The following is a 15149-nucleotide window of genomic DNA, read 5'->3' on the forward strand; positions in this document are numbered from 1 at the left end:
AACATGAAAAACTGGCTTTTTTCTGTAAATATAGCTCAAGGAAAGGTTATAACAGCATCAGGAACATCTCAACCTTGCATGAGAGAAGCTGTGAATGGAGGATTGTGCAGTATCCTGCACCCAGTCATGCTGAGTAAACAGCCTGGTGAGCATTCCTCTTCCTGCTCTGATGTGATGGTTGATTTGGTGTCAGTTAGAGCAGAAAAGGTGTAGATGTGTAACAGGCATGAAGGAGACCATCGTTCTCTGCCTCTCAAGGGTTGTGCTGGAGGGCAGAAAGTGGGATGGCAAACAGGAGACTGAGGTCTCACACCAAAAAGTAGGTAAAGACTCACTTGGGCAACACCATTTCCCTCTAAAATTGAATTTCATGTCATTCCCAAACCCTCTAGCCTTTACAATTCCATCCCTGCTTATTCCAGTGCCTTGACATGATTTTACCAAATCACCTGCTGTGTCATTCCCTATGTTTAGCCATGCCAGCCACCACCTCCTCACAGACAGAGCTTGTTGTCCCAAACAACCCCCATTGTACCCAGATTTGGGAAGGACAACACTCACCCCAAAGGGAAGTTGAATGAATTCATGTATTTATAAAAAAATGCTTTGATCTCCTGCCTCCCTGTTCTTCCCATTGCTTTTTCCCCTTGCCACCATCACTGGCTGGAGGATACTGGTTTGGAGATTTTGTTTGAACATCATTTGGACAAGCTTACACATTTTGCTCTGGGATGGCTCTCAGTAATATTAATAAAAGTTGATGGTTTTGCCTCTTTTTAAAACTTTGGAGCTCACAAAGTATTTTGAATCATTTAAAGAGTCAACAGGCAACCCATCACATCCTGACAATGTTTTATTTTTATCTGGAGATCGTCTGTTTTGTGTCTTCAAAACAGTTTTACTTCAACTGTAACACTTGCTCAGATTCTGAGCAGTTTTGTCAGAACAACTGTGTTAATCTGGTAGTTCTTTTTTTTCATTTAACATTTTTAGTCAATGCAGTAGATACACAGATATACAACCAGAGAGGAGCTTTAATATCAAGATATTCTTTCCTAACCTGGTATTCCCAAACAGTTTGACACTGACACAGCACTTGAACAGAAATATAATTTTGTATTTGTGGCAAACACCAAATGCAGGAGGTTTACTCCTTGTAGAAATGTTGTTCTATTCAGTTTTAGCCTAAGGGATTGAAGGTTTTCTTTATAAAAATATATGTATTTTCAGGATACCTTAATAAATGTAGAATTTTGTTCAAGTAGTTCAATAGTTACCCAAGGATCAGCTCCAGAGGGACTAAAGCAGTAATTCTCTGGATGGTTCACATCCCCAATGGAAACCAAAGGATTTATCACCACTCTATTCTAGTTCTACACTTGTGAAACTTCAAGGTTTAGCCAGTTGTGACAGAACATTGAAGTGATGAGTAATGAACCATTTTCCTCTCTGAACAAAAAATAATCCCTGTGAAAATACTTTGGAGTTGCTCAGGAATCTGGGGAGTGGGGAAGATCACAATATGAACTATTCCTGTGGTCAAATCCTAGTTCAGAACCCAGTAATTTTATTTACTACATGGCAAACTTCTCAATATGTTAAAAACAAACAAGCAAACAAAAATCATCTTTTTTCAGGCTCCTGCTAAATTCAGTGAACATTCTCTGTGTTCTGCGATGTCTTTAGAAAATCAAATCTCTGTGAGCTTCTACAACATAAAACAAATTGCTTTCAACCTTCTTCTACAATTAGCACCTTTTTCAACAACCCTCTCATAAATTATTTTCTCAAGTTAAATACCCTCTTTATCTTTTCTAGATAAACACGAGGCAAGAGGTACCATTTTTTAACTCAACAGACAGGTCTCTTACTTTGATGTCAAAAGCTCCTTGGGGGACCTATATAAGTGGAATATAAAATATTTATTTCTATGCTCTTGAATAATTAACACCTTTTAAAGAAGGACATGAGAAATCTCATCTTTTTCTGGCATGAGACCGAGAATGAAACTCACCCTCACCAAGCAGTGGAGTTTTCTTGCACATTTGTCCCACTTCCTCAGTTTTAGTCATTATTACTGTGTTCATTCTAAATGTACAGGATAAAACACTGATGCCAGTGGCTACACTACTAATAGATTTAAATTCATGTCAGTACTGTGAAACATCAAAATAATTTTGAAAAGAGCCTTTAATTTAATCTCACTTCTGCTGTTTAGGATTCATTACAACATTGACTCTGTTGCTGATCATTTTTGAATATTGACCATTTTTCTTCAGTTTTACACCCTGTCCACTTATAACAGCTGATATGCAGAAAACCATCTGAGGAAAACACAAGCATGTAATTAACTTTCAAATTGCTGGTTGTATGTTCAAGCTTGAGTGATGCAACAGCTACATGACAATTGTTATGAATGGTTTGACAGATGAATAAAGTAAGGAATTACTTTAAGTGTTATTAAGTAATCAAGGGAGTGTGTCAGCAATATTCTGTGTTAACAAGGCTCATATTAATGTAATTCTGTACCTGCTGCAGCTGCTAAGAAAGACATTATTATTTATGCTTAATCTGAGAAAGACATTATTATTTATGCTGAAGGAGACTCAAAGGTAGTCAAATAATTTTAAGGGAGACCTGATTTGGGCAACTCTGTCTCTAATTCTCAAAGATTTTGGACTGATGCATGGGTATGTGCTATGTGCTGTGTGCCCTGCCACAGATGGCAGAACTCATCAAAAAGGCGTCCTGATTAATGCCACAGGAATTCTGACACAGGCTGACAGAAACAGATGAATTCCCTCACCCGACTATGAAAGTGCATTTGCTCAGACCGTATGTATTAGTCACAGTGTATAAATTTATGAATATTTATCCACTCTGACCAGATCTTGGGATGCTCCAAATATCATCAGAAATTCATTGCCACGGATGTCAAGGGCTTGATTTACTGCGTTTGGGGAGACATACATCCGTGATAAATAGGAAAATAAATGCACCATCAGTGCCTCTCACCACATTCCCTCTCCTGCCTCTGCTCACAGACGTGTCCATTGCCACCTCTCACCCTTTTCTGTGCTCTAGACCTTTTCCTGCTCCTTCTCCAAGCCATTCTGAGGCAGAAAAATAGGATTAAAATAAATTCAGTACAAGCCCTTTCTGCCCCCTTTTCCTCTCTTTTTGCACCAGAATTCAAGCATTCTGGAACAGAAAATGTTCTAATATCTGTATCCTTTTCAGTTTCAGCAGCATCCTCATGCATCACACACCAAAGGTCTAGAAGGACACCCAAATCTGATAAAATATTTCTCATTGGCTGGACCTAGGTCTTCACAATCAACAGTAATCAGTGAAATTAGGCTGGTGAAGAAAAACAGACAATCTAGACACAGCCATCACTGCTTGAGGAGTAAAATCACCACTGCAAAAATAATTCCCATGCATTTAGTTATGTGGATTTTAAGCAGAGGATTAAGCACTAATTTTAGCATAAAGAAATTGGAAAGTCTTGCCAAATCTAAATGGTAGCTTTTTAGCCCAGCTTTGCTGAGGTGGGACATTTTCATGTAAAAAAAAAATAAAAAAAATAAAAATAAAAAAAGTTAAGTAAAGAAAAAATGATGAATAGAAACAAAAATAGAAAGATTAATAGCTTCATGTAGTGAATCTGAGTTTTGAACAGTGCACTGAACTGAGCAATCACTTCAGCAGACCAAGTACCATTTGCAAGAGTTTGTGAAATTCTTTCCCAGATCATAAGTTTTAGTGTATTTCTGTGCACAGGATTTTCTCCAGCAGGTTTTCTGGGGTCCACTATGATTTAAGGGATTACTGGCCTTCCCAGAAAGTTGTACTATACAGAATACTCCAATTTAATGCAGTAAATAAGACTTAACTTCTTTGTTCAGTCCATAGAACAACAGAAACAGATATCTGAGGCAGCTTTATGTCATAAATACTGCCAAGCTTTCCTCTTATTCTCTGCCATGCTATTTTTGACACCATGGCTGAGGTGGCAAGCAGGTTACTTGGGCTTTCCATTACCCTAATCTCAATCTCCAGCCAACACCTAATCAAAATATCAGGCACCTACATTACCTGCTCCTTCCTATTACAAATAATGTAAAAAATAATTCTGCCTGAAAAGCTGCTTTGGGAAATTGAAGTTTAATGGCACCATCAAAAGCCCTTTGCAGAAGTGTTCACACACAAAGTGCACGTTTGCTCCTGCACTCTGATCACCAGGATGCACGTGGAATTTCAAACACTGTCTTCTTGGTTGTTTTTAACACAATTTCCTTTTCTTAGCTTCCCACCCTTTACCCTCAAAGGCTGAAAATGTTGGAGCATGGTCTACTTCAAAAGTGAACAAATGCTGCAGCACTGCTGGTTGCCTCAACCACACACAGTTTCCCCCCTTCTTAGTGTAATTTACCTCTGAGAAGAAATTCTTTGGCTACCCACATTGAAACACCCCATTAATGTTCTCAGTATTTAACAAAGCTAATGCATAGTGAGACAAATTAAACTATTCCAACCCACAACCTACCTAAGAGGAGCTTAAAATATAAAGCTCGGATAAAACACCACTCCAGTTAAAACTTTTGTTGAAAAGGCAAGGGAAAAGCATCAAAAGTTTACCAGAAAGGTAATGGAGACAGAAGGTATCCTGCCCATTTTTTAATTGAAAAGATTAAAAAGATTCTCTTGCAATCTCACAGCCTGAAATATGAAATAAAATTTCTGGAAATGTTTCAGTGAAATACATTATAGATGAATCATTGGAGACACATATCTCACTAGATTTGTCACAGCAATAAAACCCTGACCTAAGGAACATGCCCTAGGACAGCAGAGGGTAGAGTCCCGTCAGTCTTACTGAGTAATAACTCCTCCATCAGCAGTCAATTATTGGGCTATTACCAGTGACAAAACCTGTGAGATATGCTACAAACTGGAGAGCTGAGAGACTTTCCCTGGAAGAAATGGCAACCTCTGAGGTCAGCAGACAACGTTCATTTTTTTTCCTGCCCTGGGCCTTTAGCCTTCACATTATCCCACCCTTCGCTGGGGAGCCAGGAGAAATGGTGATAGTGGATCCAAATTCCTTCCACCTCCCAAGGAAATAAATCACCCCTTCCCACGTGGATGGTGGAAGCCTAATTATCTACTGCTCAATTACAAAAAAGACACTGCACAATTATCAACACCAGGAGAAAAACAGCTGCGCTTTGCTGCATTTATTTCTGCCTTTTTCATTTAAGCTGAATGAAAAGTTACTCGATTTTTTGCAACCACTTTTTCCCCTGCCAATGATTCATGTCTTATACAGTTTTTGCAATATTGTCATCAAAGGCTTTATCCCTTTTTTTTTTTTTTTTTTTGGCCATGACAGTCCCCCATTGTTGCACAGGTCACACAGCACAGCTCTCCTTCCCACCCCAGCCTGGAACAGTCACAGGTGACTGTTCAGGTGATGAGGGTCACTTATCAAAGCTTTCCTCGGTCCACACAAAGGTGCTGGGATATTTCTGATGTTTGCTCAGGTGGGGCAAAACTGTCTGGTGTGACCGATGTCACACTGCTGCTGCCAGTGTCATGGCAAAAGAGGGGAGGAAGGAGCAAAAATAGATGGGAAAAGGGGGGAGGGGAGGGGAGGGGAGGGGAGGGGAGGGGAGGGGAGGGGGAGGGGGAGGGAAGGGAAGGGAAGGGAAGGGAAGGGAAGGGAAGGGAAGGGAAGGGAAGGGAAGGGAAGGGAAGGGAAGGGAAGGGAAGGGAAGGGAAGGGAAGGGAAGGGAAGGGAAGGGAAGGGAAGGGAAGGGAAGGGAAGGGAAGGGAAGGGAAGGGAAGGGAAGGGAAGGGAAGGGAAGGGAAGGGAAGGGAAGGGAAGGGAAGGGAAGGGAAGGGAAGGGAAGGGAAGGGAAGGGAAGGGAAGGGAAGGGAAGGGAAGGGAAGGGAAGGGAAGGGAAGGGAAGGGAAGGGAAGGGAAGGGACCACCCCAAAGCACAAGATAATGCTGAGTGTGCATGAATAGCAAAGATGCCTTAACTCACTATTTAAAATTTTTTGGTTTAATACTCACAGTAGAGGATCATACAACCCAACCATCTACTTCTAAGAGATTTCTTAACTTGCTTATATTTCAGCCTGAACAAGTAATCATCAAAAACTTTCTAAACATTACATTCCATAAATTTATGATGGCAGGAATGATGGACACATTCACTGCACTGACTGACTGAAAGATCACAGCGATCACACTGTTTGCCAAACCAGGAAAGTTCTCTCCTATTCTATTAAATAAATGCACTTAAGAGAATACAAAAGTGACATGTCATTTTGAGCTCTTAAGTACATCTTCCCTTAAAAGGGGGTAACTGTGGTGTAAACTTCACACCCCCTCTGGAAGGTTCTGATGTAGTTTTCAGCATAACCCAATTTTTGCCTGGTTGAACTTTTATGAGAAGGAGAAGTTGCTGCGTGATACAGAAAACCCAAAGTCTGGTGTGTCACCCTCTGAGAATGCCAGATCCAGGACAGATCTGTGGTTTCTCCTACCTGAGTCACTGGTGGTGGCAGACCACACTTTAAATAAACCTTGCATTAGAGCTTCAAGAATGTGAACCGCAAGCAATGAATTAAACAAATGCAGAGAGAGGATCCCCAGGGAGCCCCGGGCTCACCACAGGCTCTGAGTGCTTTTAAAGTGATGGAAGTTTATCAAAAGAAAGACAAGTCCAGCTTATTACAGTATTGGGATACATTGCTGAAGGATTTCTTTCCAAACAAATTTCATGTACCTGCAAAGACTCGAAAAAAACCAACACTTTGTAACGTACAGAAAGGGAGGGAGAGCATGAACACTGGACAAAAAAAAAATCCACATTTATCATTAACAAGTAAAAACCATGCAGCAGCTCATTCTACCCACAGTTACACACATGACTAAGTTTAAACAGGCCCTGAAGTCAAGAACAAACAGCGAGTGTGAGCACTGTAATAATCATGTTGAAAGTAAAAATTGCATTCACTGTTTGACCTCTGATGGAGCAAGGGATGGCAAAGCAGGTGGCACAGGCCTCCCCCTGGCAACTCCTGGGACCTTCAAACACACATTCAGAAACCTGATTACACCTCTCTGATTTGCTTGGGTGTTTCTCCTAAAAAGTGAGAGCTCCTAAAAACCATGTTGAACCCTTTCAGAGCTCTCTGAAAAAGCAAGGTTTATGTGTAAAAAAAGAAAAGAATTTAATTACTGGTGGCAAAGATCCCATCAAATTGACCTGCAACTCAAAGTTTCAGCAAAGCCAGACAGAGTGAAGTAGGGAGAGCATCTCTTTCCTTCAAGTTCAATTTCGGTCTGATTCTGACAGTCACTCCATTTTATCACTGAAGCAAGAGGTACTAAGCCAGCGAAAGTCAAATTTCAATTTAAAAAAAAAAAAGGCAGTTAATAGTGACATCAAATGTAGTAAACTAGACTTGTGAAACTGAAAGTTTTGGCATGCAGAACAACTAATAAGTCAGATTCACAGCACTTGGTGTAAATAGGCAATTCTTCATAAAAAAAAAAAAGAAAACAATACGTGTTACTTCTCAGTCAGCTGGATTAAGAGTTTCCATTAACACTTGCTTCTCAGAATTATGGAACACTTCCTCTGTGTTCCAACTTTTTTTAAAATTATTTTTCTAGTCTTATTCTCAGGAGAATCCAGCATAATGCATCCATAATAATGTTTTTCCTGTATTTAAGATGCCTTTCCCCAAACCACTTCTGTAATTGTACATCCACTCAACAGTAGGCATGCATTAAATGGCACATAAATTATGAATACCCTCGAGCAGCAGGAATGGATTATATTTTGAAATATAAAGAATAACTTAAAGGAATTTTGAGCCTTATACAGAAAAGTTTTTCTCCTACAAAACACATGCGTGATTGAGAACCATAAATGATCCTTTAGTAGCAAAAAATGAAAGACAGAAATGAAAAGGTTTTGTTTTTCTTAACTCATTAAAAAACCCCAATTTTGATAAATCAAAATGGAAAGATATAAGTTGCACTAGAAATGGAAGCTTCTTCCTTTTTGATTTATTTTTATTTTAGTTATATAGGCTCTATCTCTGTTCCACTGTAGTCTGTGACTGCAGGTTTTATTAATGACTACACTTCATTTTTCAAAACTATATTAAAAATCTTGCCATCTTCAGTAGGTACTATCTGCTCTCAAGTAGGTTGCAACACTTCTGAAGTGAAAATATTATAGAAACATCCAATTATTTACAGGATTCAGGCTGTCAGGCCATGCAGCTAAGCCTCTATATTGAATGCATATTCCACACAGCTAATAGTGCCATTCATGTGCAGCCCCTGAAGAGATTTGGGTAATGCCTCAATAACGCATAACCTCTAACTGTGAATTGGGAATGCTCTTATTAATTTCTTTTTTTCCTCCAATTATGAAATGCAAATTGTGAAAAGCAGAATTTGCATCTTGACTTATATGTTATCTCTGCCTTGCACTGTAGGAAATTGCCAGATATGAAGTTATATTTAGAGCTGCACCACAATCATCACAATTTACTAGAATCAGAATAATTTTATTTTACTTCCTGGCTCAATTGTGCTTTGAAAAGTAAGATCTACTTTTTGTCTTTACATATTTTTAAAATGTGTATATTAAGAGCCATAAGTCAGCTGTTATTAACTAAAAGTAACATCTGTCTGCCTAAAGAAGCATTTTCTTTCATTGGATATCTCCGACTTGAGAACAACCTGCTAGAGAGATGGATAAACCTCATTCTTGGCAGTTGGCTGACCCACTAATTATTCTAAATTTCTACTTTATCCTAAAGTACATCTTTTTTCAGCAAATAATTAAACAGTTCATTTATCAACCTTGTTCCACAAATCCTAGTTCACTTCCTTGCTGCTCTCATGGCTACTTTCACTAAGCTTAATAGTATTCAAAGCACATTGCAAAGTTTCATTAAAAATGTTGATTTAGCCCTTGAATTAATTGCCACAGTAATACTAGATGTCCATATGGATAAATGCAATTCAACTCCTTTTCCTGCCACTGCACCCACACACAAAGCACGAGAAAGGCAGCACACCTTTTGCTCTAATTTCTGTGTCAAACAGATTTTTATTTGCATTCTTCTGAGTATTTTTGGTCATATCCAAGAATATATTTTCATTCCAAGGAGCAAATAATTGCCACACAACTAGCCACAACGTGCATAAATTAAAATATTTGCAGAAATAGAATCCTTTAGGTTTTGATTACTTAGTATGTCCTGTAGATGATCTTGAGTTTAAGATAAATGCTACTTTCTTAGCATACTGTAAAGTCTTATGAGAAGTATATGAAAGTTAAGACATAACTTTTCTTAAAAGTTAAGGCACAACTTTTCATACGCGATAACACTTACTGCATTGAAAAACAATGTGTTTTCAAAAAACAGCCTGAAAGGCAAAGGGAAAAGAAAACCTTGGATGCTTCCCTTTGCTAAAGAGGTATTTTTAGTTCTTTTTCTTAGGATCTTTAACCAATCAACTCATGATGCAGCAGGTTAGGGCAGCATCAGGCTCATGGCACTGGGTTGGTGGCAGCCCTTCTCTCATCTGGGGAGTGTGACACCAGGGCTGATGGTGTCACCAAAATTTCCACATGGGAAGTAACTCTAAATAAGCTCTATTTGCTAAAGCAAGAACTGTGGGAGAGGGTTTTGTGTGACTTGGCCTCAAAGCACTTACATGTGTATTTACATTAAGGAGCCAACCCTGGCTGCAGGTCTGAGCAGGAGAGCCCAGGAACGAGGGAGGATTCATTCGTGCATTTGCAGACATGATCATGAAATCAGATCAAATCCAGCACTTCATCCTAGAACATCACAACATGCTCTGCATCTCCTTGTTTGTGATGGAGCACTTCCAGAGGCAAAGGAATTTTGAGGTTAACTTGCCCCCCTGCTTTCCCTTTGCTTGGATTAAATAATTTTGATTTTTTTTTCCTTTGCTCAGTGACACAATACTGGAAAACATTTTGGGCAGGACCCCAACGTGCTGTCAGCTTAAGATAAAGCCTTTTGCAGCACCAAGGATCTGGCATTCCATCAGCACAAATTAACTGGAGTAATTACAAATTACTCCATAAGAAGAACACCTATATTTGTGAACTGGATCACAGTGCTAATTCTACATCTCCCCACTTTTGACAGGCTGAACAGAACTGAAAATTATTAGTTAACCGAATTGACTGAAAACTTGATTAGCAGCTGGCAAAGACTTCAGATAAGCTCACAAACTTCAGCGACATTGAGAAAAATAACCAGCAAAGTGGAAATTATTTAATTTCAGCTTTTGTAATGTTTCAGGTAAACGGGGATATTTCCTGTCATCTTATCTAATCCAAGAATTGCCACTGCCACTTCAAGTGCAAAAAAGAAAAATGGAGATAGGGACTGATAGAATGGATATTCTATATGGCTAGTCTCAAAATATAAGTAATTAAGTTATAGCCAGTAAGAAGAGCCACTCTTTAGACTCAGCCCTGAATCAATCTGTAAGTAGAGTAGAAATTCTTTGCACATATGAAAATCATAATGCTGCTCTGTTTCTACTAAAATTTGCCTTATTTCAAAGAATTAAAACAAAAGTATCATTATCTTCTTATTTGTCACCCTACACAACACTCAGATATTCATAAACAGACAATTACTCAGTCCAAGGCCCCTGTATATTTGAAATACTTTGCCTCCATAGGTTTTCCTTCAACACTCAATATTAAATAAAATTAACCTGAATTTCAGGCAAACACAGGCAGGCTGTCAAAATCAAACTGACCCAATGCAATGGGGAAAGGGCATTTTCCGTTGCAATGGACTAGGATGATAAAGAACAAAAAAGCAAGGTCTGACATATTTCTACCACCCTAAAAAAATGCAATTTTTTAACTAATAAAACAGGACTGTAAATTCAAACATTCCTAGCTGGCGTCAAACCACAACTTTTACGTCAAAATGAGATAATTCTCCTGCTGTTTAAACAGAAATCTTTGCTAATCATGGGAAATGTCTTTGTAATCTACTTGTGTCTATGGCTGTTTAAAGAGTTTACAATCCATGGAATATTACAGATAGAAATGGAAAATATGTATTTTCGAATGTAATTTACCATATATTTAGAAAAAAAAATAGGTTTATGAAGAAAAAAATTACAATCCCATAACAGCTCTGAGGCAACTCTATGCATAGCTATAAGCACCTCCCAGAAAACATGGAAATATTTCCAGAAGCTGAAATGGTCATAAGAAAAATACTTTTAAGTGTTACAAATGCTGACCCCGCCCTTTGCGTTTTAAGAGTGAACTACTTTTTCTGCCTGGAGACTTCATTTTCAGAAAAATCTATTAAAGATGGAATTGAGAGGTAATTTATTTACACTTCTTTGGAATCCCAAAGGCAGAATCTCAGGGTGGTGAGGTTGGAACCTCCTCAACCAGAGGTTGTCCATGCCCAGCTGGGTTTGGAGTCCCACGAACCCAGTGAGGTCTGTGAATATAAAATCATTTCAATACATTTAAAACCTGCTTACTTTTCTTGGGCTGGCTGTTCTGCCTCATAAGCAGCCACTTTAGCCCCTGTCCCTGCAGGTTTTGCTGTCCTTTGCCTTCGTTTTCTCCTCGGAGCTGGGTCCACGATGTCTGGGCTGCCCAGGAGGGAGGAATCCCTTCGTTCCAGAGCTGCCAAGAGGAAAACCAACCAAGGTCAAAAGAAATCTAGCATTTGAAGTGTTTCAAGACAAACCTTAAAATATGTCTTTTCTGTCTCTTTCTTATGAAAATCTCTATAGTCCCAAGATGGCCTCAGAACTGGGAGAAGTTAGTGACATAAAGGCAAGTTCAAAAAGACTGAATTTAAACTAGAAAGAAAATCTTTCCTTGGTACCTCTTTGCACCCAGTGGAGAGAAAAGCCAGCAACTCCAAACTGGGCAATCTTTCTGGATTTTCACTGCCTCCTTTCCAGAAGCTGAGTGAAGCAGGCTCTGTCCAGGTTCATCTACCTATTTAAATTACCATGTAAATTCATAAAATATGCTTTAGCTACACTTAATCAACAAACCCCGTTCCACTTTGACAATTACCTACTCAAAACTCAAATGTCAAGACAGATCCTTCCTTAAGCTAAAACCCTCCATAAAAAAACTAAAAAAAAACCTATTAAAGCATTCAGAAGTTATGCAGACATTTTTATCCCAACTATCAACATCCTGCAGTGTATTTTCATTTGGTATGCCTGCTTTCAAAATGAAATCTTTAATTACCTATAATTTTCAAGACAACGATATCCAGAAGAGTACAAATTTCAGCTGAGATTTATTAAATAATAATGTGGTGACTGAGGTTGAAGCCATTAGGGTAACTTCTCTGTTTATTATGTTTCTGTGCATTTTAGGGTGGTTTAATCCTTATGTGGATGAAAGATGGCATAATTTGAGATTCAACACAAATGGTTTTCACAGAAAATAAGTAATAATGAGCCCTGCTTCCCCATTCCTTTCACAATTGTCATCCACGTGTACTGAAAATAAAGCAGGGAGGTAACACACTGCCCACAAGTGGCATTTTCACCGTTTGTGAAAGAAATGTGTTTCTGGCCAAGAACACTGATAAATTTTTCTGAAGCTCCCTGGAGTCTCTGTTCACAGTGAAGCAAGTGCTTAACATTTAATAATATTAAATATTCACCAGCATGCACTACACTACATCACAGACTTGCAGATATTTGCAGAGTGACAACAGGAATTAGCTGACATATTTCCAAGGTACAAGCTAATTAACAAGTTCCAAAGTTCAGTACAGACAAGACACATTCCTACAATAAATGCTGAGAAGGGTTAAACGACAGCCTAATTCTCCATAGTAAACTTTAACCAGATATGCATACTTTTCCAGTGTTAAATGCTGAAAATATGTTTATGATAGTTACTCTTTACCTGTCTGGGGCAGTGTGTCCAACATCTACACAAATACTATTTTATATATTTCAACATCACTATTCAAAGTTGGCCTCTTCATAATGAACACAGACAGAACAGTTTACTGTCAAGAACCCAACAAACTTGAATTAATTTTACTTTTATAACTTCTATCCTTCCTTTTTGCTGTTCTCCTCCCACACCCTTTATTTCAGTTAAAAAGTAGATCCAGAGGTGAACCTCATATACAAAACGTACATTTTCCTAACAGAATAAAGAAATGTCTCTGTGTTTTCACCTGTTCAACATGCACTGGTGATCACAGCTCTCATGCTCAGAATTTTTTGGCTGTTTAGACACTGAATTGTTCTATGTCTAAAATGAATTTTAAGAAGACTTTTTTCTTCTTCTGTTTCCAAAAAAGTAATTTAATTATACCAAAAGAAAGGCTTCTCATCCTGGCAGACCAGAATTCAATCTCAAAAACAGCAGCAGACTGGCTCATGGGTGAGGGTTGATCACCACAGGCTTGGGGATTTTGTTGTGTTTGTTTCTTTTTTTTAAGCTAAAACTGAGAATTGCTGAAGAAAAGATGGGATACACTTGACTCTCACAGTATCATGCATCACCACTGTACTTTAAACACAAACCCACTGCTGCTACCCAAAAATAATTCCCATTAACTAATTCATTTATAGCACTTGACCAACAGCCAAAGAAAGCTTCAGCAAAATATTATTCATTGCTCAATGTAAAAATCCTTTGGAAAAATGAGAGATAGCTTTAAACACAAGCCTAGCTTTTCATTCTGAAAATATTTTTTGTCTAAATTTAAGCAACGTTTTAAGGAAGGGAAGTTCCTTGAGTCCTCATGAAATTAAATTTCTTACTTTTATATTATGTAATTCAATTTGAGTGATTGTTATACCTTTGAGAGAAAGAGTAGCAGTTTAAACACAGAGAAGAGTACTGCTGGATGAAAAATACTAATTAAACCTCCTACACCAAACATTGATTAGGAAAAGAAAATATTCCCAATAGATAACATATTTCCTGCAGGTGAGTAACTGCAAGAAATAAGATTGATAGAGAGCAAGAAGGAGACCATGGTTCAAGTACATGGTTCAATTTGTGCCAAGAAGATTAAAGAGTTTAAACTCCTGCTGGTTGGAGGGGTTTTGGTTGTTTGGAGGGTTCTTTTTTGTAATTTTGAAGACTGATATTATTTGGTGGGTTGAGGGAGTTTTCCAATAGAGTATTCTAGAAAATAACTGAAAACTAAAAATAGCTGTCATTGGTTTGGAAGAGCCAGGATGAAATTAAATCAATGCACCCCCACAATGTTGGGGACCTGGAAACAAAAGATGCCTTTAATACACAAAAATGTCAAGACTCATCCTCAAGACATTACGAAATACAGAATCAGGATTTCTGAAATGACAGAAATTAATTTCTGCAGCCTAGTTATTAGGCAGGCAGTCCTGCTAGATTCTAAAATACACTTTCACAGTACTTTATTTTGATATACGTAAGTCAATTGTTTAAAAATAAATACCTTCCAGTCTGTCATATCCACCTTTCAGTGTGAAAAAACCAACTCTGTGCATCTTCATTTGTGTATACCATCACCTCTAATGAAAATCCTACAGCTTTGACTTGTCTACTTATTCATGAGAGTGTCACCAAGAAAACAGGATCCAGATAATCTCAGTACAGCAATGAAGGGCTAAAATCAGCACCGAAAGCTAAGTTTTACCATAAAAAAATATAAGCAGGGACCAAAGCAAGCAAAAAGCAAGTAGAAGGTTTCCAAAACTGAGGAATTTGTTTGCCTACAATGACCTAACTTCACACACACATAATACACAACCAAATTATGAATAATGGACCACAAGCAAGGAAAAAAGCTTCAATTCATCAGATTTTACCTACAGGAAACTCAGTCACAGACATTACTTCTCTTCACCTTGCTGTTATATAGTCAAGATATAACAAATGATGAAAGTGATTCAAGGAATATTCACATTTTCAGCCTAAAAGAAATGCATTTAGCTTGATCACAATAAAGACCATGCAGTTATTAAAAAAAATAAATTCCAGATTACTACAGAACAGTAAATATTTTTAAAAGACAGAGGCATTTATTCTGAAAAAAAGCCTTTATTT

General features: G+C 38.1%; 1 protein-coding gene across 4 annotated transcripts in view; it reads right to left on the reverse strand.

The window, feature by feature from the left end:
• The window catches only part of XRCC4 (X-ray repair cross complementing 4), a 142760-nt gene that overhangs the window by 42441 nt on the left and 85170 nt on the right, over positions 1–15149 (reverse strand). For all 4 annotated transcript variants that reach the window (XM_066181938.1, XM_066181940.1, XM_066181939.1 and 1 more), the window contains exon 7: positions 11600–11747. In XM_066181938.1, the coding sequence (XP_066038035.1) occupies positions 11600–11747 (148 nt within the window). The remainder of the gene's footprint in view (positions 1–11599; positions 11748–15149) is intronic.

This window comes from Chamaea fasciata, unplaced genomic scaffold, assembly GCF_029207755.1.
Source record: "Chamaea fasciata isolate MVZ Bird 193981 ecotype frontalis unplaced genomic scaffold, bChaFas1.0.hap1 SCAF_4, whole genome shotgun sequence".
Taxonomy (NCBI): Eukaryota; Metazoa; Chordata; class Aves; order Passeriformes; family Sylviidae; genus Chamaea; species Chamaea fasciata.